Source organism: Apodemus sylvaticus, chromosome X (assembly GCF_947179515.1).
Source record: "Apodemus sylvaticus chromosome X, mApoSyl1.1, whole genome shotgun sequence".
Classification (NCBI taxonomy): domain Eukaryota; kingdom Metazoa; phylum Chordata; class Mammalia; order Rodentia; family Muridae; genus Apodemus; species Apodemus sylvaticus.
In genome coordinates this window covers 68,636,536-68,663,653 of record NC_067495.1, presented here as the reverse complement: position 1 = coordinate 68,663,653, position 27,118 = coordinate 68,636,536, and the positions used below count along the sequence as shown (strand labels likewise).

The window sequence follows — 27,118 nt, the reverse complement described above, 5'->3', positions numbered from 1 at the left end:
TGTGGTCACTTTAATCCAGGGTGAATCTCTAAATTTCTCTAGATGAGGAGCAAAATATGAATATAATATATGACTATAATATGACTGCAGAGATGGCTCAGTGGTTAAGAGTATCTGCTGCTCTAGCAGAAGACCTGGGTTTGGTTCCCATCTTCCAGGTAGCTCACCACCATTCTAAGTGTTGGTTGTAAAGGATGAGACACCCTTCTCCGGCCTCCAGAGGCACCAGTCATACATAAACATGTTGCATACACATACATAGGAAATATACCACCCATGCAAATAAAAAGAAATCTTAAAAAAGAGATGAATATAAGATTTATATTTTTTGTTTACACTTTAGTAGTGCTATTTCATTAGCTGGATGCTTGTCTAATTTGATTGAATTTTCATTGAACCAAGACTAAATCAGGAAGAAATTTGAACCAATCTTAAACACTATTAATACTAAATATGACTTAAATAAATACTGGGGCATATTCAATATTTGTGGTATTGCTTGGGGTTTTACCCTATTACCACTAAATGTTATTTCTTCATCCTCATAAAGATTAATGTATGTTATGGGAACTAGTAGTTAAGACTTAACAAACTTTTCATGGACATAAAGGCCTGCTGAGCTAGTTTGTCATTCGATAAGTCATATTAAAAGTTGAACTTTGAAGAACTAGCAATTATTACCCATCATCGCAAAAGGTTTAAAAATTCTCATTTTTCTATCACAACAGTTGTAGTGCAGTTCTCCTTAGAAGGACAAGGGTGTGAGCTAATTCATTTAGTTACATACTGAAACTATTCTTCAAGAAGACATAAGCATGCTTGTGTATTTCTAGGCTGAGTCAAAGGCGTGATGCATTAACAGTCTATTTTTAAATGTCTGTCACTACTTTTATCTCCAGTCCTATTAGCTTCCAGTTAGATGCTATAATTTCCATAGCATGTCTTTAATTTACATTGTGTACACATTAGGAGGCTTGCATTCATTCTAAGGCCAAATTATTATTTACAATTTGACATAGGCTTCCATTTAGCATTGATTGTCTCTTGACTTACTGGCCACTGCATGTGTCATAGTTAATGCCAGAACTCACTTGGAGGTGGGAAATCTGCGTCTTTTTAATATATAAATACAGATTTGAAGAAAAACTAAACTGTTCTTATCGTGTTCTTATCCTGACTGAGTTTCTGTCAGGAGTATTTATCCTTCCTCCCTAATTTCGGGAGTTCCTATCTCTTGTCCTTGGATTATGTTCTGCCGGATTTATTCTTTGTAGGGCACCTCCCTCCATTTACTTTCCCTCCTGTTTGTACTTAGATAGGCATAGATGGAGCCAGTTGCCTCTCTAGTCCTAGCTTTTCTGTATCTGGAGGAGAGGGAGAGATATTTGTCACACCTGCAAGTAATTACAACTGAAATATAAACTCCGTCTTTTGTATGCGCTACTTTGAGTGCTTACTAAATATTAAATGGATGGAAGTGCTATAATTACTGCCACAAGGAAACTGAAACACCCCTCTTAAATGCATTGTTTATACAGCTGAGTTTCTAGCCCTTTACATACACGGTCTGCAATCAGTATTGCAGTAATATTAGGATTAGTCATTTTAGTACCATTTTTACTTTTTGTTTTGAAATTATATTATTATAATATTACTATTATGCTATTTCCTGCTTCTCTTTTTTTCGATCAACCCTTCTATATACCCCTCCTTCCTATGTTTTCAGTCATGGCCTCTTTTTGTTTTCATTAATTATTGTTATGGCTATATATACATTCCTAAATACAATCTACAAGTTTTAGTATCTTTGAAAAAGAAGTTAGATTATTATGCTCATCTTCATGATATATAGTGAAAATAATTTCTTTAATTCTAATATGAACATTAGTTTTCCTTCTATACATCTCCAAAATATTTTTGTCCTTTTATTTTTGCATTGTACATTATTTAAGTATGTTATAGAAACAGAGCTTTGTAGTTTAACAAAGGAAGTAGTAAAACAAGAAAGAGTCAGATTTGTCTAATTGGAGCAAAGTGTATTCTGAAACTTCTGGGTTTAATAACCAAATCAGGTTGAGAGGTTTGGAGGAGGATTGAGAGGGTAAGAAGAAAAATGCAAACGCAAGCTAGTTGTGGTGGGATGGATAGCTCTTTAATGCCGGCAGTGGGGAGGCATAGGCAGGAAGATCCTAGTTCAGGGCCAGTGTGGTCTATTTAGAGCAGTGGTTCTCCACCTTACTAATTCTGTGACTCTTTAATGTAGTTTATTTTCTTTGCTACTGTTATGCATCATAGTATAAGTATCAGAAATGCAGGATATTGAATATGCAACCACCAAAGGGGTTGGAACCTACAAGGTTGAGAACGACTGCTTTAGATTTCCCAAGACAGGAAATCAGGGGTAGCTCATGCCTTTCCTAACCCTTAGAGGCAGGCTGATCTCTGAGCTTGAGGCCAGCATCGTCTACAGGACAGCCAGGGCTTGTTACACAAAAAAAACCCTGTCATGAAACAATAACAATGAAAACCCAAAAAACAAACAAACAGATACCCACAAATAACCAACACCAAAAAATCCCCACCAAACTCAAGAGAGTTCCAAGACAGCTAGGGCTACATAGAAACCCTGTCTTAAAACAAAACAAAACAAAACAAAACAAAACAAAACGATGTTTATAGTCCCACTTACATTAAAGAACTTGCAGAGATTCTGACTAAAAGACTGAGCAGAACTGGAAATGCTGATTAGGGTTAGTTAGTTTGTTTGTTTTTTCGGTAACTTGGTATTATACAAACAATAATAGAATGTATGGCCATTAACTATTAAGCCTGTTTTACTAACTAATGTTATCTAATTTGAGATGAGAACTGTGGGCTGGAATTGTCATCTACTTTGAAAAGTGTAAACTTTTAGTTTGATGAATTAAGGTTTTATAGACAAAATTTGAGTTACAGTAACATTAAATTCATGAAAAAATTATTCTGTAGTTTCATGTATTTGTTATACTTTCTGGGTTTCATTCAAGTTTATTTTTATTCCTGTCTTAGTACCTTTCAAATGCCGTGGATTTTAATTTATCTTATTAAAAGCTTTTGTCAAAAAAATTTACTCAAGCTTCATACTCTCCTTTGCAGCTGTAGAGTTGATGTCAAATTTGATGTGTTCTTTCTGCTTTTTTCTTTTGTTGTCGTTGGTGGTAGTGGCGTTGTTTGTTTATTTTCTATTTTTGTTTTTTCCAATGCTCCAGATGGAACTTGGAGCCTTACTGACATCACAGACTTTTGCTATTATACAGCACTGGTTTACTGTTTCCAGGGTGGGTTTTTCTTGTTGCTGGTTTTCTTTGTCTTTTAAACTTTTAAAGAGACACTCACTTTGTATCTCAGTGTAGCCTTGAGAATTGATGATTTTAGGGTGTTTGTGTTTCGGGGGGTGGGGTGGGGGGGTGGGGGTGGGGGTGGGTATGCACACATGCATACCCACACACATACACACCATGGGACATGTGTGGAGAAACAAAGAATAACTTCCACCATATGGGTTGCTGGCATTGGACTCAGTGCTTGTGAGTCAGGCTTGGTGGAAAGTGCCTTTACTTGCTTCAGTGTCTCACCAGCCTTTCCAGGGTTTTTGATAGGGCAGTTTCTTAGTAAGTTATGGTCCTTTGTATTTATGGGAACTGTTGTGCTGACTGCATTTTAATGCTCAGAAGGTTGTAAATAGGTACTCTTTGCTGATTAAAAGAAAAATAAACACTTGCTAAATGACATTTCTGTAAGAGAAAAAAATGGTTTGTCTTTCAATTCCATTTAAGAAAATTAGAAGCATTCTATTTTATCCAATTTAAAGGCATTTGAAATTTAAAAATTAGAAATCTACAGAAGGATTTCATGAACCTATTATACTGTCAAGGGCAGATGAAATTGCTGAAGAGTTATTTGACTCTTTGGGAAAACATCAGATATTATTACCAGATTGCACACTCTGTTTTATGGTTTTTTTTTTTTGCTTTTTTGTTTCTCTGTTTTGTTTTTTTGATGCTAGTTTGATAATAAACTCTCTACCAGCAGAGACAATATTTTCTTCAAATAATACACATAAGAATTCAGTGAGTTCTTTCTTTTCTGTGGTTTTGTTTTAGGTTCAGAAGTTTTATTTGGGTTAGGAGCTTTGTCAATCTAAACAATGGAACATTATAGGGTAATTCAATGAGGTTTACTACTTAAAATGTACTAAGAAAAGACCACCACATGCAACCCTGTAATCTAACTAAATCAGACTTATTGTTTTCACAGAGTGAGGGAGTAAACTTGTGGAAGCATAGACGGTCTCTGATGAGCCAGGTTAATAACATTTGGCTTAAACTAAAGAATTCTTAGGGTTTAAAGGAAGCCAGAACACTTCTAAATTGGTGGCTGTTTTCTGAGACAAATTAGGAAAATGGAGAATCATCTGGGGATTTTGTGTTATTAAGCAAAAGCAGTTTAGAAGTTAGATATCTCTCTCTTGTAGGAAATAAAAATAGCAAAAAGGTCTGAGTGTGTGGTTGGTAAGAAATAAATAATTGTCAAAGAGTGGGGAGTAGTTAATGATATTTTAGAACTACTATATAACCTTGGAGAAAGCCGTGTTTCCTGGTATCTTTGCAGCTGCCTTTATCTGTGTCTGTCCTCCCAAGTTTGATTGATTTTAGGGCTTTTGTTTTATTTTTCAGTTCTCACTGATTGACTCTTTCAATCCTGGATAGCTTTTGACTATTTTAAAAAAGTAGAGTCTTGTACATCTTTTAAATAAACACAGGTCACAATTCGTCATTAATGTTATTTTCAAGACTTATTTTTTTTTTTTTTTTGGCTGTTCTTGATCTACTGAGTTGAAAATCTTTTGGGAGTTGGGCTAGAAACATTTTGTAGTTGACACTTTGATGTTCCACACCTGTGGGAAGATTTTTTAATATAAAGAATGACTATACTAGTTACTGGTCTAGCTCCTCTGCTGTGGTCTTTGGTAGTCTTTGGGTCTCAGCCTGCTTCCCACTAGAGCCAATTTAGCAGAAGCCAGGATCTCTGGTAATTGCCTTAATTGTCTGGCAGTTGGAGATAAGATGATAAGGGAGTTGGGGAGGTCTGGTGGGGTAGGGGATGGGAGGGTGGGGACATCCTGGTGGGGTAGGGACATCCTGGTGGGGGTAGAGGGTGGGGATATCCGTGTGGGGGAGGAGGTATGGGATATACAAAGGTCAGAAGGTAGAGTAGGAGGGGAAGAAAATCTAGAGTGTAAAAAGAAAGATTAAATAAAATTTAAAAAATATATGTCTTTTTCAGCACATAGTAGTTGTATATTCAGTAATGCTATTAAATGGGCAGCCTTTTAAAAGTGGAATGTGAAATCATGGAACTTTTTTTTTTTTTTTAAGATCGCCAGGGTGGCCTGGAATTCACAGAGCTCTACTTGCCTCTGGCTCCCAAATGCTATTAAGGACATGTGCCACCACCATCAGTTAGTTCCTTTATTATTTATTTATTTATTTATTTATTATTTTTTGTATCCCCTATATCTCCGTGAAGTGGGATTTTATAGAAAAGCAAGTGATTTTAGACTGCCTTCAATGTTTGGTTTTTTGGGTTTTTTTGGATTTTTTTTTTTTGAGACAGGGTTTCTCTGTATAGCCCTGGCTGTCCTGGAACTCACTCTGTAAACCAGGTTGGCCTCGAACTCAGAAATTTGCCTGCCTTTGCCTCCCAGAGTGCTGGGATTACAGGCATGCGCCGCCATTGCCCTGCTGACTGCCTTCACTGTTAAGTATGCTATCTGAGCTGAACATGCAGAAGCTAAAGGAATTGCTAGGTGTAATGGATATCAGTATAGTAAACTGGGAGAAGTTTAATTGAAAACTGAGCAGATTGCCTATGATAATGTCAAATGGCTTCCTTTGTACTTGTGTATATGTAGGTAGACACAAACTGAAATTCTGTCTATCTCTACTATTGATGCTATCTCTACTATTGATGAAGAATTTTCATCTCTATGAGGGCTCTTCATGTTGCCTTTTATACTAAGACCACTTCTACCTAACTCTAGCCCTGAGCCTGGTCATTTAGTATCATGAAGGATTGATTCTAGGACCCTCCTCCAGTGATGCCTAAATTAATGGATGCTCAAATTCCTTGTATGACACAGGCACTATGGTTATAAGGTAGTGATAGAGATTTTTACTAGTGTGTGAAAGGCCCTGGACTTAATGGTTAGCACTGCAAAAAGTAAATGAAAACAATAAATAGTATTGGGATATAGCTTACATATAATATTTCATATTTAAAATTAACTTTCTATTATTAATCATACTTATAACCATTTAAATGCTGTCATTTAAATGTTCTTTTGTGTTCTGCTGAGTTTTGGGATGTTCTTATATGCTGTCTATCAACACTGTGTCATGTGAATAACTTTTCAATATTATCTCCCAATCTGTAGGTTGTTGTTCTCTGTAATTTACTGTTATTGTGCAGAAACTTTTTTAAATTTGAGATAATAATTTGGCTTTTTGATTCCTATATAGTTTTAGGGTATTTGAGATAATAATTTGGTTTGTCGTTTATTCCTATGGTTTTAGGGTTAAAGAAAAATTCATGCCCACTGCAGTGCTGTTATATTTTTTGTGCCTATGTTTATGCCAATGCTGTGTTGTTTTAATTATTGTAGCGTTGGAACACATTTTGAAATCACCTTCCTTTGGTTGAAGACATGTTTGATCATTTGAACTTGTGGCTTCATACAATTTTGTGATTTTCTTCTAGTCCTAAGAAGATTGTTTTTATGCTATTAGGGATTTTTTTAAACATATTGCTTTAATATATTATGGATATTTAACCATATACTTACATTAGAAACCTTCATATCCTTCCTAAAAGAGACTCTCTTTATCATAACAGTATCATTTCTTTCATATGAATTTCTAGAAGTAATATTGTAGGATTATGCAGTACTTTGTTTTTCATATTTTGAGGAACCTGTATAGTATTTTGGAAAATGATAATATAATTTACATTTTTACTCTTAGCACTAGTACGTGCTTACCTGCTTGCGTGTGTGTGTGTGTGTGTGTGTGTGTGTGTGTGTGTGTGTGTGTGTGTGTTCATGTTCATGATGTATATCAGTCAAAAGACAATTTTCAGGCATGAAAATTAGTGTTTTCTTTTTAATGGATTCTTGGGATTGAACTCAAATCTTTAAGCTTTGCAGCACGCACCTGTGTCCTATAGACCTGAACCTTTTTTTCTTGTTATTTTTTACATCTTCACTTGAGAAATGTCTTTTCAGGCTCATTACCCATTTAAAAAGTAAATTGATTTTTGTATTAGGTATGTACAATATCATTCTTTTGCATGTGGATATCCTGGGTTTTCAACAACATTTAATGACATATTTATCCTTTCTCCATTTGTGAACTTTGAACATTTATGGGGTGTAAATTTATTTTAAATCTATATTATTGGACATCCTATTCTTTTGTGTTGATCAATATATCGCTTCTATGCTAGAACCATGCAATTCACAATAGCTTTATAATATATTTGGATTAATCAGAGAATATCATGGATTATGCTTTGTTCTTTCTGTTCTAAAAATCTTTGAGTGTTTGGAAATTTTATATTTCCATTTGAATTATGGAATATTTTCTTTTCTGAAAAATGTCATTGGAATTTTAGTGATTCATTTGAGTATAAATAGCTTTGAATTTTGTGATCATGTTTATTATCAAGTATGTGACTACATTTAAAAAGATTCAACTATATACTGCTTACCGATTCACTGTAACTCTAATGAGATTCATAGTAAAAAAAAATTCCATGGAAATAGAAACCTAAACAGAATAGGGGTAACTACATGTTAGACAAAATAGACTTTAAATAAAAAATTCTAGGAAGAGAAAAATGGGTCCACACTAAAAATAATATATAAACATGCAGTGTATATGTGTATGGTATATTCAAAATAACTTAATTTTGTTGTTAGACCTGAGTCTCATCCCCAGGCTATCTCATAATTATATGTAAATAACTCAAGCATTTTTGTATAAGAATTAGTCCATCTATAAGTGGAATAATCATACCATACTTACCTTATACTGCTAATGTAGTTTGGAGAGAAGATTATGGCAGTACCTATTAATACCTATTATACAACATATTATACCTCAGGGAATGGAAAAAAGCTAATAAAGCAACTCTAAACTGGTTAGAATTGGGGAAATAATAAAGAACAGAAATAAATATAAAAATATGGCTACAAAAACAGCACAGAATATCAAGTTAATAGTGATTGTTCATGAAATAATGTATGTTTGCCAGTTCTAATTTCCCAACAACTGCTAGTTTCCTGTTTTGTGCAGTGTTTGGACTTTTGTTTTGCTTTGTTTTGTTTGTGACATGCTGAGTTTAATTAGTGTTGCCATGAGCATAGGGGAGGGATTATTTACAGGAGCATGAAAAAGATGTTATGCCTAGTCCATTGATGAAAATAACTCCCTTTCCCCTGTAACTTTTAACTGCCAATAGCCCCTCAAGGAGGGGTGGGATCTCATATGTCCCTCTCCATCCATTATAGAATGTTAACAGGCCAAGCTTTTGGCAGGTTAAAAGTTAATGCTTAAAAAGGTATTGCCAAAGCCTCAGTTAACATAATTAAAAAAGAGAAAAGATTCAAAACAGAGATGAGAGAAATTATAACTCATGACATAGAAATGCATATTTCATAACAATTGTACAAATTGAATAAACAAATTGAATAGTTTATATGACATTGAATAACTATATAGCAAAGCTTAGACAGCATAGAAGAAACAAAGATTTCTCAAAAATACAAGCTACAAAAAAGTCAATCAGAAGGAGCAAAAAAATCTGAGCAGAATTGTAACAAGAAATTTCATTAATAACTAAAAGTTTCCTAATAGCTTTATTGCTGAATTCTATTAAACTGGTAAAGAACAACTAATTCAATTACTTTCCAAACTTGTGAAAATTGAGGGAAATAATGCTTCCAGCCACTTTAAGAGCCCACCATTACCTGATAATAAAATTAAAGACACTATAAGTATGCTTCATGGACATAGATAACAAAAATCAAACAAAATGTTAGCAGTCCTCCCTCCACAGCACAATGAAAGATCATAAAACATGATGCAAGAATTTATCAACACAGGCAAATTAATGACCATGATATAGCATTGATAAAATGAAGGAGAAAATATAATACATGCTCATCTCTAACACTACAGAAAAGCATTTGATAATTCACCATCCACTGGTGATAAAAGTATTAATGAGTAATATATATATTACTCATTAATTATATATTAAGTACAGTAATATATATATATGTTCAGTACAGCAAAAGCCATATATTTCATAGCTAATATACTCATCAGTGAAAACTGTGTTTTTTTTTTTCATTTAGAATTAGGAACAAACAAGGGTGCTTATCTACTTCTGTCTGCCTGAATATTGGATATTCTTGTCAAATTGATTGGAAAAATAAAAAAATAATACATCTATCTATGAAGAGAAGATGACATAGTTGTTGAGCCCCCCAAAAAACTGCATCAAAAAGCATTTGAAACTGATAATAGGATTTCAGTCATGTTTTCAGGTTATACAGGCAACACATGAAAACCTCTGGTGTTTCTATACCCTAATGATGGGATATTTGAAAGAGAAATTATGAAAACAATCCTATTTACAATATCAAACAATGGCATATGTAACAATAAATTAAGAAAATTAACTGAAACATGATGCTATAAACAGATGATATAAACCAAAGACTATATAAATAAATGGAAAAATGTCTGGGTTCACTGGCATTTTTTCCTATCTCCACCTGGTCCTCAAAGTTTTTTGTTTGATCGTTTTGTTTTGTTTAAATTTCTTCCTGCTGCTAATTTTTTGTACTTATATTTGTTCTGCAAGCAGTGATTTTTTTTCCCAATGGAGATATTTCTATGACCCCCCCAAGCCATATTTAGCATGTGGGGAGCTATTTTTTTGCTTGTCACAGTGCTGGTAAAGCTATTAGTGTCTAGTGGGTAGAGGGTAAGGTTGCTGCTAACACCCTACAGTGAACAGACCTACCCCTGTTACATAGAAATATCCAGCCCAATGTGTCAGTGGTTCCTCAGCTGAAAACCATACAGTTAAACAACATAACTTTTCTCTGTGTAGCTGCAAAAAAAAAAAAAAAAAAAAAAAAAAAGACAGAACAAGCAAACCAAAACCCAAAAAATAAAAAACCACAAAATAAAGCTGGTTCAAAAACTGAATCATTAGAAAATGTCTGCTTGGGAAAGCAGCAGGCCTACTCAGCCTTGCCTTAGAGTTGGAGAAATCTCTGTTTGTTGGATTATGGAATATCTACCAAAAGTACTTCTTACTTAGAATTTGTTCTTATTCACTCTTATTGTTATTTTTAACTTTTATTCATTTACTCATTGTCTTGCAATACTTAAGTGCTCATCTCTAATAGGATCTAAGGATTTGCTTTCAGAGTTTTCTGCTATGACATTTATCATTTAATGTTTCTGTAATTTTAGTTGTTTAAAGTGGCCAGTAGTTGTATCTTTTCCGAAAGGTAGATTTCAGAACTCCTAATAAAGTGCGGCACTAAGGGTTTCATATTTTATTGTGGAATGGTTCTAATTATACTAATCTAGCTAGAACTGATCTCTCGCCTTCATTTTGCCATGCTTGAACATAGATGTGTTACTATTTGTTTCATACAGTGTTTGTCCTTTTGCCACAGGGTAAATTTCAATACACAGAGATTCTATGTTATGACTAAAATAACCATGTGAGTTACTCTGTATTTTTAGTTTGTAAGAGAAGATTGGAAGGACTTACACACACACACACACACACACACACACACACACACACAGGTGGTTGAGAATCCTTATATTAGAACCAAGATCTCTGTTTTAGAAGTGAACAGAATCTAGGTGGTGTTTGTTGAATTGTTCAGATTATGTTACATTCTTCATGATTTTTTAAAAATTTCAATTATTTATTTATTTGTTTGTTTATTTATCTATTTGTTCATTAATTCATATGCAGGGCACAGAGTTTAAAATGATCACATAGGAGGTAAATAAAGCCTCAAAAGTTTAGGATAAAAGCTTGTGGGAAAAACTCTATAGGTAGAACCCAAAAGATGAGAACTGATAAAGCTCAAAGGGATTTCTTTTTTATTCTTTCTTCTCTCTCTCTCTCTCCCTCTCTCTTTCTCTCTCTCTCTCTCTCTCTCTCTCTCTCTCTCTCTCTCTCTCTCTCTCTTCTCTCTCTCTCTCTCTCTCTCTCTCTCTCCCTCTCCCCTCTCTTCTTGCTGCTTAACACCTATGTAGTATCATAGAATAAGAAAAAGCGAATGTGCTTGATAAATTATAGGAAGCCAAACAATATCAAATCCCTAAGAAGTAACAGAACCATATTTTTAAGGAAATTTAGACATCTCATTATGTAGAATTGGTATGTCAGCTATACCATTTTGTCTAATTTTTATAGTCATAATTGTGTATAGTAAGTTTCACCTTCTGATTTTAAGATGTGTTCTCCTGTTTCATTTTATTTGCAGTGAATATCACCTCAGCCAGGCAATTAACCGGATGTAGTCGCTTCAGCCATGTTTTCCCCTCATCTGCTTACCAGCACATTAAGATGCATAAGAGAATTCTGGGACACTTATCTTCTGTCTACTGTGTAGCCTTTGATCGAAGTGGGAGGCGAATTTTTACAGTGAGTTTAAAAATTTATAATATGTAACATTATACATTTACAACTAAAGCAAGCATGCTATCCAGTATATTATGTTTTATAAGTAACTTACTCTATTTGGTCTTATTGATACAGAAAAGTTGAGTTAAAATTGAAAATAATGTCTCACTTTATATAAATGGAGGATCGTCTATGGTAGCCACTATCTTTTGGGAAAATAATTGAAAAAATTATTTCCTTAGAAATCTATATAAAATCAACATGGTTAGTTTAGATGAAACAAATATACTGTTTTATTCAGTTCAATGAGCATTTATTAAAAGACATTTTGCATTTATATTTGCTTCAACTTTGGCTTTAGTGATTACATAATCTTCAGGATTGAATGGTTGAACTAAACTGCACATTACTGAAGATTTCACTTGCATTATACATATTTCTTTGATTTTAGGGCTCGTTATTTTTAGAATTTCCCAATTTTAAGTTTTGCTTACTATGTCATGTTCTTTGCTTTTATGTAAAATCTATAGTATATTAATATGTCTAAACTGTGAATGTGATTGCTTCATTGCTGTTAACACAGAGGTGAGAGAAGTAGCAAATTTCAATTTTCTATTTTTATCCTACAACAAAGGAAGTGCTTTATAGCTTAAGAAATCATAACTCCTTAGATTGTATTATAGGCTTTTCAGCTGGTGATTTACGTCCCTAGCTGTGATGACTTGACAATGGTGATGCCATCTTTTAATAAGTAATTATTTTACCATATTAGAATAGAATTCATTCTTCTGTATTTGAAGCTCATTTGGAATTCTTAAAGGGAAGAGCAGCATAAAGTTTTTCACTTGGGATTATTAATGGCCTCAGGTTTTCAGAGAAATCAATGTACACAAGAGACTAAATTTTGAAATATTTGTAGAAAAACTATTAAGACAATTAAGCCAAACCTGCTAGGCATATAGAAAGGAGATATGGTGGAAATTCTTAATTGCTAATCACTTAAGAATAAGCATAAAATATTTAAAATGTCTTTGAATTATTAGTTTAGAAGACTTTGACACAAATGCCACTGTTTGGACAAAACTGAGTCAGTTCTGCCATTTACATAATGCTTATATTTGCTAATGAGTCTACATTATATTTTTCCTTAATAATATTACTCCTTTGTATTGTTTTTCCCCCTTGATATGAATGGTGCATTTCTGTTTCATTATAAATCTGTCTTTTGTGTCTCTATAGGGTTCAGATGACTGTTTGGTGAAAATCTGGGCTACAGATGATGGACGCCTCCTTGCCACACTGCGAGGGCACTCTGCTGAAATCTCCGACATGGCTGTTAACTATGAAAATACTCTCATTGCTGCAGGCAGCTGTGACAAAGTTGTGAGAGTATGGTGTCTTCGAACTTGTGCACCAGTTGCTGTCCTTCAGGGACATTCAGCTTCTATTACTTCCATACAGGTGAGAACTATGATAAGCTCTCTGATATGTTAATGAAGCTGAGAAATTTCTCATTTGTATTATGGAGATATGGATATATATTATATGGACAAAAGTGCAAAGAATGGCAGGAGAAAGAACACACTCACAGAGACAAATATTTTTTTTAATTTGTTTCCTTTTTATATAAACCTGTGCCTTTAGAAATAAATAAAAAACATCATGAAGGTTCTTCAAACCAGAAATGAACTTGAAAATGCTTGCCTACACACTAGTTAATACCTGTTAATCCAGGATATAAACAAGGTCTAGCATGAATATTGGCATACTCTGTTAATATTTAATTGGAATTTTATGCCACGTTTAATATGTGTGTGTGTATGTAGTTTTAATATTATGAAGATTTTATATTTTTAGTTTCCGTGATTTTTTTTTTTGTTTCACTTTAGTATGTGATGTAAAATAAGTTGTCCATATAATACTTTGACCAGATCTTGGTAGTAAAAGGCCTTGATATTTTAAAAGCCCTTGCTCTTAAGAAAACTAAGCTGAAGTTTTACTGTTCTGTTTTTCTCAAGAGAAAACTAAAAGTTCTTATTAAACTTTTGTATGTAGATAAAAGACAATGCTTTTAAAAGAAGTCATTACTTATATTTATTATGTGCTATTTTAATAACATGTAGCTTACTTATAGGGATCTAACAGAAAGGGTGCTCATACTGCATTGAATTAAAACTTTCAATTAAAATTTCCATCAGTTCAGGTTATTATGTAGAGTGTTTTGAGGCCGGATCTTACTCTTGGGTTTTTGAAAATGTCTCTCTTGAGCTTATTTACGTCTTTCGGCATTGTGGTTTTGAATTTACCTATAGGTTGATTAGCCTGATAACGCAAATATCCTCATCTTGGGCCTATCTTATAGCTTATTCAACTGTATACTTAGCATCATTATGAGTATCTACTAGATGTCTCAAAATCAACATACTAAAAAATTCAATTCATTTTCCTGTTTAAATTTAATCCCACCATAGTTTTCCCCATCCGTGTAAGTAATTTTTTCGTCACAAATAAAATGCTTTAAAGATATTACTTATGAAGTAAAGAGGGTTTCTTTAGGTCACAATAACAGAGATAAAGTTGGAATCCATAGTACAAGCTCTGCAGCTACTCCTTGTCTATGAGTTCATGCTGTAACTAATAAAGGCAGAAGTATGCTAGCATAAAAAATGAATCACAGCTGAAGCATGTGTACATGAAAGCTAAAATCATCCTGCATGAAGTCACATAAGCACAGTGGAGGTGGGTACAATCCCTTGAAGGCACACCCTCAGAAATCCCTAGACTTCCCCTGATGACCCTCCTCAGAAACTTTTCATCATCTTTAATAACCTACCTTGTAGTCCAAATCCTTAATATATGGATCTTTGTGGAGACACCCAACATCCTAACTACAATAACATCTAAACATATGATGATTTCATGATTGTAATTAATGTTTATATTTTTCCTATTTCATTAGTCCAATCTGTTGTCCCCATGTCATATTTGTTCTACTCTGAAAATATATACTCAGAATCTTGAACATTCTCACGAATTACTTCTGTACTATGCTGTTTTGTTTAGAGCCACTAACAACTGTGGCTAGGATATTGAACTAGAATTCTTGATTTTCCTGCTCTGAACTCTCCCTTGTCCTAGTCTAGATTCTATATAGAATATAGTTGATTGTAAAATAGAAGTTAAATCATATCACTAGTACTCAGAGCCCTTACCAGCTTCTATTCTGCAGGGTAGAGGCAGCAAGTCTTCCCAGTGATCCACGAGGCTATAGACATTTTTCAGCCTCTAAGCTTTCCTTGAGTGCATATACTATTATTTTGCTTTTGCTTTTTACTGTTTTCGCTACTGATAAATTCCTATCATTTTTCTTTTTTTTTATTCGATATATTTTTTATTTACATTTCAAATGATTTCCCCTTTTCTAGCCCCCCCACTCCCCGAAAGTCCCGCAAGCCCCCTTCTCTTCCCCTGTCCTCCCACCCACCCCTTCCCACTTCCCCATTCTGGTTTTGTTGAATACTGTTTCACTGAGTCTTTCCAGAACAAGGGGCCACTCCTCCTTTCTTCTTGTACCTCATTTGATGTGTGGATTATGTTTTGGGTATTCCAGTTTTCTAGGTTAATATCCACTTATTAGTGAGTACATACCATGATTGATCTTTTGAGACTGGGTTACCTCACTTAGTATGATGTTCTCTAGCTCCATTCATTTGCCTAAGAATTTCATGAATTCATTGTTTCTAATGGCTGAATAGTACTCCATTGTATAAATATACCACATTTTTTGCATCCACTCTTCTGTTGAGGGATACCTGGGTTCTTTCCAGCATCTGGCAATTATAAATAGGGCTACTATGAACATAATGGAGCATGTATCCTTATTACATGCTGGGGAATCCTCTGGGTGTATGCCCAGGGGAAAATGCAAATCAAAACAACCCTGAGATTTCACCTTACACTAGTCAGAATGGCTAAGATTAAAAACTCCTATCATTTTTCTTATACTTTTCCTTTTTTTCTTCTTCCTTCTCCTCCTCGATTCTTCTCTTCCTCCTCTTCTTCCTATCTCAGTCTCCCATGTTCTATGCTAGGCTGAAATTTCTGATTTTTCTTGGAGTGGTCTCTAGATACTCACATAAAATTGCCCATTCACTTTATAAGTACTCTGTGCAAATCTTATCTTCTCAAGAAGATTGTATCTCTGATTTTATCATTTTTATTTAGCCTAACAGTCTGTATCTTCTTTTTTCTTAATTTATTGTGTGTGTGTTTTTTTAATTTTATACAGAAGTATCACATTTATATTATTTCTGCCTCTTCCTTCCTCTCTAACCCCTCCTGTGTCACCTGGTCAAATTTGGAACCTCTTCTTACATCTATACACGTATGTATATTATAATCTACAATTGTATATTATAATATACAATCTTCTGAGTACACGTAGTGTTGCTCATATATGCTTATCTCTAGATAAATTTATTCTCCCTGGCTCAGTAGCCATTGATTGCATGTATCTCTTCATCTGGGGGTGAGGCCTTCTGAAGTTTTAGCCACCTACATTGACATGGCATTTTGTCCACAGTAATAATTATCCATTGGCAGTCTATATTATTTACTATAACTTCTTAACTATCTTTTCATTCACAGTATATTATTCTCCAGTTTATTTCCTTTCTTTTATAAATAAATAGCATTGAGATGAAATGATGTATTAGTAGTGGTTGTAGACAAATGATAGACTTTCAGTTTCTTTTTATGCAGTTTAGTTTTGATCAATATTCTCTATATATCAAATGGTTTGTTAGTAATATATGTCCTTTCTTTCATGCCACGAATAGTGGCACATGCCTTTAATCCTAGAAGGTATAGGTATGAGGATCTCTGTGAGTTTAAGGCCAGCTTGGATAGCAATATCCAGGACAGCCAAGACTGAGAGACCCTGTCTCAGAAAGAAAAATAAATAAATATATTTGCTTTCTTTCTTTCTTTTTTTTCTTTTTTTGCATATAAAACACACACAGTTTTTATTATTGAATATTGTCTTCATTTACATTGCCAATGGTAAATCCTTTCCCGATATCCCCCCTCCCCTAAGATCCCCAACCCCTCCCCTTCCTCCTTTCCCCTGCCTCCACATATAAGCCTCTCTATCCAACACACTCCCCATCTCGGTTTCCCTTTGTTCAGGCCTCTGTTGAGCCTTTACCTGACCAAGGACCATTCCTCCCACTGATGCCCAACAAGGCCTTCCTCTGCCACATTTTTGGCTGGAACCATGACATTATTTGTCAAATAAAATAATGTAGCTAATATATAGCAGTATGTCAACACGTGATTGTTAAATCAATTTAAATATACAACTTTAAATGTAAATTTCAGAATTTCTTGAGATAATAAAGTTCTTGTTGCTTATGTTCTCACTCGATGAATCACTAATCAGCAGCCAATTCACGGGCAAGTTGGTAAATATTTTAGATTTCCCAGAGCATACTGTCTTTGTCAAATACTCAGCTTTATTTTTACAAGTGACAAAATACTCATAGATAGTATAAGTTTACTATGTTCCATTAAATTTTATTTATTCAAAGAGTCAGCAAGCTGGATGCCTTACGTAGGCCATAATTTGTTTATTCCTGACATAGATTGTGGATTAGCCTTTGCAATACAGTGTTATTTATCTGAGGATTGAAACTATTAAAAGGCATGGCGTATAAAGCATGGGTTTTTTTGAGAATATTTTCTTTTAGTGAATTATAAACTAAATTACAAATAATATTAGCAGAACACTGGAAGACAGGGGGTAGGAGAAGAAAATCATAAATGAAATATTTTCTTTAAACAATTACAAAATCCCAAAGTGCACATGGCAACAAACTCATCCACACTGACAAAAAGAAAAAAGAAAAAAAGAAAAAAGAAAAATAAAAAAGAAAGAACAAAAACAAAACCATTAGAATATCAAAACTACTCTAACTTGAAATATAAATATAATTCTTCACTCTTTTATAGAAAATTTCCCCCAATGACCTAACCAGGTCAAAGCCTTTAAAAAGTATCAGCATTCTCAAAATGAAGTCTCCTAGCTTGCTTCCACTCCTACGGAGAGAGGGTAAAATGTGTTTTTTTCTTTTTAAGTCTATTTGATACCAATAGATAATATTAATGGATGATGTTCACTTCAAACATAAGGCTTTAGATTGAATTAACTAAATTGACCCTTAATATGTATAGTGATTCATTTATTTTGATTTGAGCTCAAATTATTTATCAGTCTTATATATTAATCCTTAATTATTATCTCAATGGAAATTATTATTTTTACCTGTCTTTTTATTCTGGTATTAAGGATTATGCTCAGGACGCTGTGCATGTTAGGCAAGTTTTCTACCACCGAGTTATATTTCCAGTCCCTCATTTATGATTTTGAAATTTATACTGGAAAATCTGGTCTAGTTTTAAATGTTTTCCTATGGCTGAGCCATCTTGGAGACAGATGGTTCCTCCCTTCTCTATGATTCTTTTCTGAGGAGATGCAAAATGTCCTGGGTCAGAACCAGAGAAGTATACTAGAGGTGATGCACCTAACCCTCAAGAGACTGGAAGTCCCAGGGAGTTTAGAAGTCAGGTGGGTTGGGTGTAGGGGGTGGGGACATCCAAGTAGAGACAGCGGATGGGGAGGAGGTTTGGGATGTGGAACAGTTGGAGGGTGGACTGGGGGGGGGATAAAATCTGTAGTGTAAAAAATAAAGAAAGAAAAGGAAAAAAAGATATCCATTTAGGAGAGTCGTGATTCTTTAAATTGCCAACTCACGTATGTATATTGTTTCTTATGGTGTTCATACTGCAGTGATATTAATAAAGATTTAGTATATTTAATTTTATTTAAGAAAACAATTGATAATGGTTTAAATTTTAAAAAGATAAAATCACATGGGCATGGTGACATAAACCTGGAATCCCAGAATTCTGGAGGCAGAGGTAGGATAGCAGCAAGTGCAAGACTAGCCTGTCTACATAGTAAACTAAACCAGCTAGGATTACATAGCAAAACCTGATCTCAAAAGAAAAATCCACGTTTTTTTCCATAGGAACATATATTTTCTGCATTTGTCATAATTTAACTTAGTCATGATTTGTGAATTCATTCTCCATTAAAATATTCTAAAAGTAGTTAAAGTATTTAAAAGTTAGCATTGAAATATTTTATTTTAGCTTCAAATCTTTTCATTTTTAAGATTTTATTTTTAGTATCATGTGTATATATGTGCAGGAGCGATGTGTATGTGAGTGTGGTAATTCCTGTGGGAGCCAAAATAAGGCATTGCATCCCTTGGAACATGAGTTTTGAGATGTTGTGAACCACCCACCGTGGGTACTGGGAACCAAACTACATCCTCTGGCTGAGCAGTAAGCATTCTTAACTGCCAAGCTTTTATCTCTCTCCAGCCCCTCAATTATTATTCCCAGTAGGCTTTGGTATTTCATTTTTTTGTTAAGCATTCATCTATGGAATTTAAGCAACAAAACCTTGACACTGAAATTATTTTCTTTGTGTATATGTGGTATTTGTATATGTATATGGGCTTCAGGTATTCATGTACTTCATAGAGCATGTATGAAAGTCAGGGGAACTTACATTAGGTGTTTTTCTCAGTCTATTGTCTGGATTCAGTGAAACTCAGGACCTTGGAAATTTTGGCAACCACATTACCAACTAAGCCATCTCACTGGACTGATACTGAAAATCTTAAATGGTTTATGTGCTGTATTTGTACAAAAAATAGTTTGAATGGGAAAATTTCATATCTTATTTACCTTCTTCTTTTTAAGTTTTGTCCATCAACTAAAGGCACAACTAGATACCTCACTTCTACTGGTGCTGATGGAACAATTTGTTTCTGGCAATGGCATGTAAAAACAATGAAGTTTAGGTAAGTTTAAATTTTAGGAATTTTGTGAAAAATTAGATTTATATATCTTCATTTCCTTGGTGTTATAGTAGTTCAAGTATCGAAGTATGTACGTGTAAAGATTCCCCGTGTGCATGTTTATATCCATATTTATTTTAATGTTTAGTGATTTTAGGATAAATATTCTCATAAAATCAATGTTGAGACTATGAAATTCATAGGGAAGAGTGGGATAAGATGTATTTGAACATTTTAAAACTTTTTTATTTAATTTATTTATTATATATAGGTACACTGTAGCTGTCTTCAGACACACCAGAAGAGGGCATCAGATCCCATTACAGATGGTCATGAGCCACCATGTGGTTGCTGGGAATTGAACTCAGGACCTTCAGAAGACCAATCAGTGCTCTAAACCTCTGAGCCATCTCTCCAGCCTTGAACATTTTATAATAATATCACTAACATGACAATATATTTATAAAACTATTGTCAAAATTTTGATGTGAAATTATATTTACAAGGTTTAAAAAGTTTTAACTGAAAATATGATATTAGCCCTTATTGGCTTCTTTTCTTTAGCTTTTTAAAACTAATATTGATGCTAAATAGATCAGTATTCATCAGTGTGCTAAGATTTCTCTCCATTGGATGAGCCTGATAGAATTGAAAACATTTATTTATTTTTTAGAGATCGCCCAGTAAAATTTACTGAGAGATCCAGACCTGGAGTTCAGATATCTTGTTCATCTTTCAGTTCTGGTATGTATCAAAATGGGATGCTTTTAGTACTTAAAATGATCCATCTATGTAAGACCAATTTAAGTTCCTTTATGAAAAAAAAAAAGTATGTGTGATTGAAGTTAAGCCTACCAAAGATATAAACCATGTGTTATGCTACATGAACCTGTAGACTAATTAGCGCCTAGTAATATTTTTTTTAATTTAATACACTCTATATAATGCTAGTTTTATTTGGCAAAGAATAACCAGTTCCCAAGCCAAATACCCATTAACTAAAATGTATAATACCCAACTCTCCTCAATGTAATAGAAAATTCCTAGCTTAACTTTTAGAGAAAATATACATAGTTGTGGCTTCATATATAAAATGTTGTAAGATTATTGTATCAGTAATCTTAGAGTTTTGGCATAGTTTTTTTTATATAAAATGTAACATTCTTAAAAGCTTTGGCTTGTATAGTTTTAAATCAATAATACAACGTTTAATGTATTTTTGGTACGTTTTGTTAGGTATAAGATATATTTGTCTTAGTTACTTCTCTGTCTTTGTCTCTCATGATTCTGAGAATTGGACCTAGACCCTTGAACTACTAGGCAAACATTCAATCACTGAACTATCTCCACAATTTTCTAACCCTATTTTCTGTGTTTATTAATTTTTAACTTTCTAAAGCAGCACGGCTTTCATTTTTAAGATATATTTATTTGTATGTATATACATGTACCTGTGTGTGCCATGGTATAATTGGGAAGGTCAGAGTACAATGTTCAGTTTTCTCCCTCCACCATGTGGGGTTTGAGGATTGAACTGAGATCACAGGGCTTGTGGACAAGCACCTTTGTGCACTGAGCTATCTCATCTGCCCTTACTTTCTTATTTTGATGCAAAATTGTAATTGCCCAGGCTGACCTTGAAGTCACTTTGAAGCACTGGACAGCTTTAAATATAAATTTTTCTGCCTTAACCTCCCAAGCAGATAGAATTATAATTTTGTTAATTGGCATAACTCTATTGTTTGTTGTGAATTTTATTTCTTTTTTGAAATATTAATATGACATTATTATTTGTAAATTAGACAACTGTGTTTTTCGAAGGCATGTTACTAATATAAAGTAAAAATTTAAATACAACTAAAGAAATGCCTTAGTACTATGGGTTTTATTTTGATTTGATCTTCCAGGTGGCATGTTCATTACAACAGGGAGCACTGATCATGTTATTAGAATATACTATTTGGGTTCTGAGACACCTGAGAAAATTGCTGAATTAGAATCACATACGGTAAGAGCAAAATAAGACACTTGTGTTTATTGCCTTATTTTTTTTTTAAATCTCCCTTGCTTGTCTTTTCTGGGCTGAACCATTCTTTAATATAGACAAATATTAAAACCTTTAATTCAAGAAAGATCTTTAGTAATGAAGCCAAATGTTAAATTCTGGAATTATTATGGGGGTAGTTCCTAAGATGAGCCCTATTAGACTATACATAAAAGGTTTTGTATGCTTAAAAAGCAGGTTAAGAATATTCATGGGAAAATGCTTTCATGAATTGAGCTTTTTGATCTTTGTATTTTTTTTTATACTATCCTCAAAGGTTCAGTAGAATCTAATCTTCCTTAACAATAGCAGTCTTCACTTATTTTTATTATTAGTGTTTTATTTAGCATACAAATCAATGATTCAATGTCATTTTCATACACAGATCTTATTCTTTGTTCTTATTAAAAACCTGTTCCTCCACCTCCTTTCCTTTTTTTGACTTATCCCCTTTCTCTACTTTGATTTAGTTTTTCATATATTCCGTTATCCTGTCTTATTCCTTTCATACACTTAAATTTACTTCTCTCTCATAGTCTTTCTACTTTCATATCATACATATACATAAATGAACATATATGTACATATGTTATATATACAAGCATACACACACACACACACACACACACACACACACACACGGACATATACTTCCTGCATGAGAGAAAATATGTTTGACATTCTATGCTTGGCTTATTTAGAAAAACACAGTGATCTCCAGTTCCATGCAATTTACTGCAAATAATCGTGATTTCATTCTGCTTTATGCATTGACAAAACAAAAAATCCATTGTATTCATGTACCATATTTTCTTTAACCATTCATCTGCTAATGGACATGTAGAATTGTTCCACTTATCAGTTATTGTGAGTAATGCAACATTAAACATGGATGTGCAAGATCTCTGTGTTAGGTTGATTTGGAATCATTTGTGTGACTCTATGAGTCATATACATGGGTCTGATGGTTGCTCTATTTTTGAATTTTCAAGAAACCTCTATACTGGCTTTCATAGTGCCTCTAACAATGTTCCCATCAGCAATGTAGGGTAGGGGATGCTCTTTCTTCATATTCTGGCCATCATATTTTGTTTGTTTTTCTCTGTCATTGCCATTCCGACTATTCTGAGGTGAGATAGAATCTTAATGTATGCCACTTCAATTTGCATTCCCCTGATGGATAGGAATGTGGAATACCTTTTCAAATATTTATTGCCATTTGCATTTTTCCTTTGAGAACTGTCCAGTTTTAGACTTATCAAATTCAGCTTGCTCTCATCTTGATGCTTCATATTCTAGATACTAAATTTTGGAAGCTTATTTAAATTGTGCAAGAAAAACACTAAGAAATATTCAGAGATTTCATTGAGACCACTAAATCTAATCTGTTCGAGCTAAGCATGACAAGACAATCCCTTTGTACTGTGTATGCAAGCACAGTCTAGTTCAGAGAGCACTGAGAGAAGAGAGAATATATTAGTAGGAAAGAATTAAGGGGAAAATGATGAAGAACATATCATTTGCAGCTTTATTTGCAAAGTCCCAGGTAAGCACAAAAGTGTTATCAAGTAAAAGTCCCCTGTTCAAATGAATGGTCTACCACTTGTATTAGCTGTTAAGGTTTTATTATATCTTCAGGACATCTAAAATTAGTTATGGCTCATGTCAATGAGAATTCACAATATTAGTAGCTACCATATTGAAGCTGCAAAACTATTTAAGTCAGAAGAAATATATGAATATATGAATGTTTAAAAATTAAAAATCATTAAGTATGAAGGTTTTACTGTTTGATTTTATTAAAAGTTAAGTTTAAATGTAGTTTGATAAGTGGCTGTTGTGAAAATGAGTGCAGTGTATTTTAGCTTCCTTATCAAAGAAAGCAAGAACTATAAATTTTAGCTTTGGTTTTAATGTCATCTTTGTATACAAAAATGTAAATCATGGCATAAAAACTGTAGAACATACAGAATGTTAGATGAATCCTTTATAATATTTAAAAGAAGATGTGGAAAACAGAAGTAAATAAATAGCCCTCTAAAGTTATAGAAACAATTGGGAACTTTCAATGAACTCAAGTCATTTTAAAGTAGTTTCTTCTATTACTATATTATCTCAGGGAGGATGTAATACAGTAGTAACTTTTCAGAACCATGCATCCCTTGATATGATTTGTTTATGTCTAGTTTGTTTCACAATACCACAAACTTAATTTTGTACATTGGTTGAGGGAGGCTTCAGTGATTTATCTTTTTAAGCATAATGAGTTTTTAAAATGAAAATTATATTAAAATAGAATCTACCCTGTAAAGGTTTTGCGTGTAAATTTAGGAGAAGGACACTATTTTTTACATAAGTTCATTTAATGAAAAGTCTGTTGTTCTATGTTTTAGGACAAAGTTGTTGCTGTTCAGTTCTGTAACAATGGAGACAGGTAATTATGGAGTACATACTTGTATAAAGAAATATTTAACATTTTTGATTATTCCCTCCAAACTAATACAGTTGATATTCAGACACTGACATTTCAAGAAACTCACTTAGAAATCCTTTTCTAGGTTAAGCATCTGTACACGTCATCTTTTCCACAGTTAAGTTTCTTCAGCTCAATTTACACTCACTGAAGTCAGAAGTAGGAATGAGTTCGTACCTTGACCCCCTTCCTGTAGTTCTGGATATCTTTCATTGTACCCTAATTTCAGTAGCTGCTAAAAGGTTTTGTTTTGTTTTATTTTAAGATGATCTTGGTTACTTGAATTGCTTGGTACGTTTAAAGATAAAAAGATGCATTAGTGGAGAGGGAGACTGTTTTGTCCAGTCCTTGGCAGCTGAAGCTGGCTGTGCAGATGATGTGTGCTATCCCTGGGAGATAACATTAGACAAAGTAGCTCAGAGTTCTTTCTCACCTTACAGAAAATGCACGAGGCAGAAATGAGCTATTTTTTTTTAGACACTTAGATTCAGAGTCCATGTCTGTCTTCCTTGCTATCTGTATCTCTTTACAACGGTTAACTCAGTAGTGGCCATAGTCTGTCTGCTCTTCCACTCTGTGAGTTTCTTTGTTGTTGTATACTTTGCCTTTTCTGTTTTCTTTGACTACCTGACTTAATCAGCAATTGTATTATTTGATTAGTATGACTTTGACAAGCTAACATTTGTTCTATTTAGAAATTTTCTTATTCTTTTTCTTCTGTTGCTCTGGAAAGAAGTTTAAATTTGAAACTGGCATTTCCAGACTCCATACAACTTGACTTAGACAACTACATTCATTTCTCATATGAACCTGTGTATTTTTCCTAGTTGCTTTATGGATTTCTCTTCCACATTTTCATATTATCTCATCTACTACTTTGCTTATACTTTCCCTCACATTATTCCTGTCCAGCAACATCATTCCCCACCTTCTACCTTTTGAACCCTTCTGCATGACCGAGCTCCCATCTCCTTTTCTCTTTTTCTTTTCTGTCTCTATGCCTCCCTTTCTCTCTCTCTCCTGATCCTATCTTATCTATGTCTCATGGGTTTTAAGGTTCATGTCCTACTTGGAGCTCATCCTGAGATATCCAGATTTCATGTTTATTTTGACATTCTGTGAACATGTGAATCACCAGTCTCTACTACCCATAAGATTCATTCCCTATCTTTATTATGTCAGATCTTATATACAGATAACTGTGTGCTCTCTAAAATATCTGAGCCCCAAAGGTTACAGTCTATGTTGGTCTAAAATATAGTACAAAATACATAAAAGTTGCATAAGTTTGTATCTGTATGCCTATATGGCAATTCTGTCAGTAACTGTTTTATTTCAAGGTATCTTTAAACAGTAATTACAAAGAACTTTTGACCATCTTCATGAAATATAAATATAAACAGCAAAAATTATAATCCAGTTTATCTGTATTGAAAATGAGAAAACATTAAAGTAGGAGAATGAGTTAGCCATATTCCCATTCTTAAATGACTTTTAAATTTGTGTGTATGTGTGTGTATGTGTGTGTTATGTGCGTATATGTGTTTTAGCCACATGTACGTAGATGCCTGCATAGATCAGAAGAGGGGCTTATATTCTCCAGAGCTGGAGTTACAAGCAGTCATGGGTGTGGAGAGTCAATCCCAGGTACCCTGCAAGAGCAGAAAGTACTCTTTAACTGCTGAGCCACCTCTCCGGTTTTTTGAGTTATTTATTTTTAAGATTTATTTCTATTCAGTCGTGCGCATCTAAATATGTGTTTGTGTTTGTGTGTGTGTAAGCATGTGTGTCCACATAACTAGGTGTCTAAGGAGATCAAAAAAATCAGATCCTCTAGAGCTGGAGTTAACAGGAGTTTGTGAACCTTCTGACAATCTGCAAGAGCAGTACATGCTCTTAACTGTAGAGCTTTCTCTAGCACCTAATTTTCTTTCTCCCTCTCCCTTTCCCTCCCTCCCTTCCTCCCTCCCCCCTCCTCCCCCGTGTGTGTGTGTGTGTGTGTGTGTGTGTGTGTATGTGTGTGTGTATGTGAATGTGAGAGTTTATGAACCTGAGTACAATTGCCTACAAAGAGGATCATATCCCTTAATAGTCAGAGTTACAGGCCTTTATAGATGACCTGACATGGGTGCTGAGCACAGAACTCCAAAACTCCAATCCTCTGCAAGAGCATCATATATTCTTACTGATCCAGCACCCATATTACTGGTGTGTTCTCCTGAAAGAACCTGACATTTTCATTTTTATCTATTTGTAAATGTGTGTTTCAAAATCATTCTTAGTAAGCTTTCAAAAAAATTCAGTCTGTATTTAAAAATCTTATATCTGAAAGCATATAAAACATGTTAAAATGAATGGATGCCTATGTAAAAAATCAAAATACTGAAATTTGGTTTCTCTAAGGAAAGGTCATAGGTGAAACTTGAAATTCTTTGCACTTATTTCTTTTATTAGTATAAAAACAAATACTTCCTAATCAGAGCACCCTAATATGATAAAAGATAATTTAAAATTATAATACTTAACATATCAAAACCTTTTACAAATGTACCTATTCTAAATCAGTAAATCAGTATATCAGATTGTAGAAAGACAGAGATAAATTCTTTACAGCATTGGGTTTAAAGCCAAAAGGTAAAAACAATGTAATTATTGATCATTATGCATTTCATTAAGTATATTTTGGTATAGTTACAGTTGAGTAATTAATGAAATTGATGTAGTTTTGTACTTAAAAATATGGATATAGATCTATAAAATATAGTTGTGGACAGCATTATACATGGTGAAATTCAGTTTTCTCAGTGGAAAATGAGTCATTATATGTTTCAATGGGTTTTAGCTTCTTTCATTCAGTCTCTTAGTATATAGTTCATGCTGGCCTTCTCCTTGATTACTGGAATCATA

At 33.7% G+C, this 27,118-nt stretch overlaps 1 protein-coding gene across 1 annotated transcript in view; it reads left to right on the top strand.

Annotated features, from left to right (window-relative positions):
• Brwd3 (bromodomain and WD repeat domain containing 3) overlaps positions 1 to 27,118 on the top strand; it is a 93,014-nt gene that overhangs the window by 17,749 nt on the left and 48,147 nt on the right. The window contains exons 7-12 of the mRNA XM_052170667.1: positions 11,627 to 11,787; positions 13,006 to 13,227; positions 19,597 to 19,697; positions 20,368 to 20,438; positions 21,602 to 21,702; positions 24,132 to 24,172. Coding sequence (XP_052026627.1) covers positions 11,627 to 11,787; positions 13,006 to 13,227; positions 19,597 to 19,697; positions 20,368 to 20,438; positions 21,602 to 21,702; positions 24,132 to 24,172 — 697 coding nt within the window. The remainder of the gene's footprint in view (positions 1 to 11,626; positions 11,788 to 13,005; positions 13,228 to 19,596; positions 19,698 to 20,367; positions 20,439 to 21,601; positions 21,703 to 24,131; positions 24,173 to 27,118) is intronic.